This window comes from Jaculus jaculus, chromosome 2, assembly GCF_020740685.1.
Source record: "Jaculus jaculus isolate mJacJac1 chromosome 2, mJacJac1.mat.Y.cur, whole genome shotgun sequence".
Taxonomy (NCBI): domain Eukaryota; kingdom Metazoa; phylum Chordata; class Mammalia; order Rodentia; family Dipodidae; genus Jaculus; species Jaculus jaculus.
Window position 1 is genome coordinate 74,869,342 of NC_059103.1, and position 6,000 is coordinate 74,875,341.

The 6,000-nt window shown below is 39.9% G+C and overlaps 1 protein-coding gene across 1 annotated transcript in view; it reads left to right on the forward strand.

Moving 5' to 3' along the window:
- Ube2v2 (ubiquitin conjugating enzyme E2 V2) overlaps nt 1–2,998 on the forward strand; it is a 77,373-nt gene extending 74,375 nt beyond the window's left edge. The window contains exon 4 of the mRNA XM_004665421.3: nt 2,117–2,998. Within this exon, the coding sequence (XP_004665478.1) occupies nt 2,117–2,263 (147 nt within the window). The 3' untranslated portion in view covers nt 2,264–2,998. The remainder of the gene's footprint in view (nt 1–2,116) is intronic.
- Nucleotides 2,999–6,000: the final 3,002 nt, after the last annotated feature.

Genomic DNA, 6,000 nt, shown 5'->3' on the forward strand with positions numbered 1-6,000 from the left:
TGGTATTGGGCTGGAGAGATTTCTCAGTGGTTAAAAGTACTTGCCTGCAAAGCCTGACAGCCCAGGTTTGATCCTCCATTATCTTCAAGTGGCACATGGGTCTGAAGTTCATTTGTACTGTCAAGAGGCCTTATCATACCCATTCTCTCATTATCTGTCTCTCCCTCTCTCTCTCTCTCTCTTTCTCTCCCTGCTCATAAAAATGTACAAATTAAAAATAATAAAAATATTGGCCAGGTGTGGTAGCACATGTCTTTAATCCCAGCATTCGGGAGGCAGAAATAGGAGGATCACTGTGGGTTCAAGGTCAGCCTGAGACTACATGGTAAATTGTACGTCAGCCTGGGCTAGAGTGAGACCCTTTCCCAAAAAAGCCAAAAATAAAAATGTTCGTGCTATAGTATATTTCATCATTTTTATATTGTTCTCTTTTCTTTTTCATTATTTATTTTTGGTTTTTTGAGGCAGGGTCTCACTCTAGTCCAGGCTGACCTGGAATTCACTGTGTAGTCTCAGGGTGGCCTTGAACTCTTGGTGATCCTCCTACCTCTGCTTCCCAAGTGATGAGATTAAAGATGTGCACCACCACACCTGGCTTCTTTAAATATTTTTATTTATTTGCAAGGAGGGGGAGAGATAGTATAGATGCTCCAGGACCTCCTGCCATTGCATATGAACTCCACATGTGTGCACCACTGTGGATACTAAGGAATCAAATCCAAAGCCATTAAACATTTTTTTTTTTTTTTGAGGGAGGGTCTCTAGCACAGGCTGACCTGGAATTCAGTGTGTAGTCTCAGCGTGGTCTTAAACTCATGACAATCTTTCTACCTGTGGCCCCTGAATGCTGGGATTAAAGGTATGAACTACCACACCCAGCTTCATCAGACTTTGCAAGCAAGCTGAACCATCTCTCTAGCTTTCTTTTTCCTTTTTCTTCTTTTTTTTTATTTACAACTTCCATAATTATAGACAACAAACCATGGTACTTTCCCCTTTGCAATGCGGCTCTCCATCATATCCTCTCCCCCTCTCAGTCAGTCTCTCTTTTATTTTGATGTCATCATGTTTTCATCCTGTGATGACGATCTTGTGTAGGTATAGTATCAGGCATTGTGAGGTCATGGGTATCCAGGCCATTTTGTGTCTAGAGGGGCACTTTTAAGGACTCCTACCCTTCCTTTGGCTCTTATATTCTTTTTGCCACCTCTTCCGCAATAGACCCTGAGCTTTAGAAGGTGTAATAGAGATAGATGTTTCAGTGCTGAGCACTCCTCTGTCACTTCTTCTCAGCACCATGGTGCCTTCTGAGTCATCCCAAGGTCACTGCCATTTGAGAAAAGAAGCTTCCTTAACCAAAAGTGAGTGTAGCATTAATATATGGGTATGAACATTAAAAGTAGTGCTTATTGGGCAGTTTGGTGAGCATAGTATATACGTTTAGCCAAACACCAGCAGACATTACACCCCTAGGGCTCATGACTTCCTCTGTCATAGGTTTTCAGTACCAGGCATGTATTCCCTCCTATGGAGTGGGCCTCCAGTCCAATTAGAAAATGGTTGGCTTCCCCCATACAGACATGCCACTATTGCAACTGCTGGCTCATTTGGTCTGGCTTACCATGTTGTTTTTCTCCATTGGTGATTTCTCTCTTTCCTATGGAATTATATGCATTGTAGCTTTTTCTAGCTTTGTGTCAGCTGGTTTACAGCTGGTTTTTAGCTCAGTGCCAGCTTGATTTCTCAGTGACTGTTCATCCCAAGAATGTGGAGTCTTCAGCAGTAGGGTCTTACCATCTCTTTCTGATAGGAAGCCAAGAGCCACCGTAATGGCCTATAATGTTTTGGGGGCATTACGGACCTCCCTGACCAACAACTCACTGGAACACAGCCCATCCCTAGCACTGAAAACTTTCTAGTAAAAATCTATGGCTTGTGGGTTTTTCCTTTTGAGACAGGGTTTTGATATCTAGCCCAGCCTGCACCTGAACTAGTAATCCTCCTTTTTCTGCTTCTAGAGTGCTAGGATCGCAGGTGTGTACCACCACACCCAGTTATATATCTATAGTACTTTAAACTTAGATCTTAATTGTGCTTATTTTCTTCCCCTTCTCAGGTGGATGCACGGAGCATACCAGTCTTAGCAAAATGGCAAAATTCATATAGCATTAAAGTTGTGCTTCAAGAGTTAAGACGTCTAATGATGTCCAAAGAAAATATGAAGCTTCCACAGCCACCAGAAGGACAGACGTACAACAATTAATTCTAGTGGATCTCAAACTTGTCTTAAATTGACAACCTTCTACTCATGTTAATGTCTTGATTAAATATCACAATGCAAAAATACCCACACATTAAGTAAAAGAATTCCAGCTGGTAAACATGACCCGGACATTTGTAAGAATATATTTAATATATGTACACCCATTATGTTTTCAGGTAACAGGAGGAAAAATACAGCACAATTTTTCTTTCTCTTGTTAAGGCACTGTCATTTAAACATGAACCTGGCGTACTCGAAATACCGAATTCAGGTTTACAAGATGAAAGAAAGCATTGCAAGAGGTGTCAGATGGCAGTGGAATCCTGTGTTTCTGAAAAGGAAAATCTCAAGAAGAAAAAACAAATGGCAGCTTTATCCATCTTGCTTAGAGAGATGCAGTTGAAATTGTTTAAAGTAGCAGGTACCATGAATATTGTCACAAATTGAAGCGGTGTGGGTGCTGACTACTAGTAGTATCAAAAATAGGTTCAAGGATTGTTTTGATACCTGTATTTATAATAAAAGGATGTTGCGGGAGGGGGGTCTGATGCATTTCTGTTAAAAGATGTTCCTGTTTGGTACATGTAACAGACATGATAAATATTTGTTTACAGTCTTTGTTTAATAAACCATGCGTTTAAGTTTTAAGTGAAGCCAACAAAAAGGAAATAGGTGTATGGATATGTGATTTTGAGATTATAGTTAGTCTAAAATGTAAATAAAATGTGGAATGTATCCTCAGAGACTGTGCCATTTCTATTGCATTTATGTAGTATAGTGGGCATGCCAAAAGTAGCAAAAATTGAAATTATTAGCTGGGCACATTGGTGGCAGAGGTAGAAAGATTACGAGGCCCAGGCCAGCCTAGGGTACACAAAAGTGCCTCAAATAAACAAAAATCAATCAAACAAGCAAAAACAACAAAATTGGAAAGACTGCAGCCTTTCATTGAAACATGCTTTAGTATTTAAATCCTGTTTTGTATATTGTGATTTGAATTTGCAGAATGTTTACTTAATGAGTATCATACTTAGTTTCTTTGCATAAAGTGGTATCTCAGTTACTACATTCCAAATTTGATTTCACCAAAAATATTTTTAAGATCTTGAGTTCTTGCAGAGTTACAAATTTCAAATTACTCAAGTATACCTTTTTTTCTTTATAATATGTTTTCTTTATGTTCCTGTGAAGCTTTTGGTTAACAGATTGAACTAACTGAAGACGTTTCTTCCTGTACTTAATGCTTTTAAGACCAACAAGAGCCGGGTGTGGTGGCGCACACCTTTAGTCCCAGCACTTGGGATGCAGAGGTAGGAGGGGAGGCAGAGGTAGGAGGATTGCCATGAGTTCCAGGTTATCCTGAGACTACAGAGTGAATTTTAGGTGACCCTGAGCTATAGTGAAACCCTATCTCGAAACTCCCCTACCAACAAGAGTTAATTTTATCTATTCTACTCTGTAACAAATATGTTGGTGTGAAGTTGGAAATTCATTTTTCTACTTTTACCAACGTGATACAAGTTTTAGGTCACTTTTCACTTTTGGTTTGTATTTTCAGGGTAGTGTCTTGCTATAGTCCAGACTGACCTGGAATTCACTATGCAGTCACCTCAAATTCATGGCAATCCTCCTACCTCTGCCTCCTGAGTGCTGGGATTAAAGGCGTGCGCCACCACACCCAGCTGCTTTTCACTTTGGAAAATTATGTACTATGTTTATGAAAATAATGTTCTAGAATGTACAGAAAGACAGGTTAAAGTCTCCTTTATTTTGAAAAGCTTAATAATGTGTTTCATTCTTCACTATAGAATATATAGGCAAGCCAAAAGCATACTTGTCAAAATAACAAATTAGATGTTCAAACTTTGCACATCCAGTAAACAAAAGGTAATTGACTTTGGGTTGTTACTCAGATATTTTAGTTACTTTTATAGCATAACATGAGCAGATACATAACAAAGTAGGGTCTCACTCTGGCCCAGGCTGACTTGGAATTCATTATGTAGCCTCAGGGTGTCCTGAAACTCATGGGGATCCTCCTACCTCTGCCTCCCAAGTGCTGGGATTAAAGGCATAAGCCACCATGCCCAGAATTTTCTTGGTGTTTTTGAGACACAGTGTTACTGTGTAGCCCCAGCTGGCCTCCTGCTTGCTGCCATACTCCTGCCTCAGCCTCCCAATTGCAGCCTCCTTATATGTACTACCACATACAGTTTAAGTTTGTTAATTTTTTTATTGTTGTTTTTGAGGTATGCTCTCACTGTAGCCCAGGCTATCCTGGAATTCATTATATAATCTCAGGGATGCCTCAAACTCACTGTGATCCTCCTACCTCTGCCTCCCAAATGCTGGGATTAAGGGTGTGTGCCACCACACCTAGCAAGTTTACTAATTTTAACATAGCTAGTCTACTTTAGTTGTCAGAGATGTTTAAAGTATTTTTAAATGACACATAAGGGCTTGGGAATATTGCACAGTGGAAGAGTGCTGGTCTAGTGTGGATGAGGTCTTTGAGTTCAATCCCCAGTGCCACACAAACAAGTTTTGAAATTAAAAAGAGACATAGAGAGGCCAATGGGGAGGGGTAGGTCACGGATGAGCCTAACAATGGTACCAAACTGCCTGTATTTGCTGAATAGAAAACTAATTTTAAAAATATTTTAAAAATATTAAAAATTAAAAAATGAAAAAAGAGACAGAAATCATACACAAATAAATTAATATAGGTATAGGCCAGGCATGGTGGTGCATGCCTTTAATCCCAGCACTTGGGAGGGAGAGGTAAAAAGATTACTGTGAATTTGAGGCCAGCCTGGCACTACAGAGTGAGTTACAGGTCAGTCTGGGCTACAGTGACACCCTATCTCCAAAAAAAAAAAGGTTTATGTGTAACTTTTTAAAATGGACTATTACTTTGAAGGATTATCTTAATTGACTTTTAATATTTAAAAGTTAACTTGAAGGCCAGGCGTGGTGGTGCACGCTTTTAAGCCCACAATTTAGGAGGCAGAGGTAGGAGGATCGCTGAGAGTTTGAAGCCACCCTGAGACTAAATAGTGAATTCCAGATAAGTCTAAGCTAGAGTGAGATTCTACCTCGAAAAAAATGTAAAATAAAACAAAATAAAATAAAAATTGAGAGCTGGGAGTGATGGTGCACTCCCAGCACTTGGGAGGCAGAGGTAGGAGGATTGCCATGAGTTCAAGGCCTCCCTGAGATGACATAGTGAATTCTAACTCAACCTGGGCTAGAGTGAGACCCTATCTTGAAAAATAAAAAATAAATAAATGTAAAAATAAAAATTAAGTTGAATTACACTGACACTGTAGAGTCTGGGGGTAACTGATGGCCTGTGTCAGTCTCTGGTATTTTCTAAATGTGTCTTGACTGTATACAGGGATGCTAGTGAATATTGGGATGCTTATTGGCAGGCTGAGGGTCTGGTCCTATGGTCTTATGTCATCTTTCCTTTATATATATCACTGTGAAAGTCCTCCCCCACCCCCAGAATATCTTCTTAGAGCCTGACCTGTAAAGTTTATTTCCAGTCCTTTGTTTTGTGGATCATTGATCTCCACAAAAATTTGCATAGTATGCATGGAGATGCATGCCTTTAATCCCAGCTTTCTGGAAACTGAGGTAGGAGGATTATTGTGAATTCAAGGCCAGCCTGGAACTACAGAATGAGTTCCAGGTCAGTCTGGGTATGGTTGTTTGATTCAGGTGTCCCCCATAAA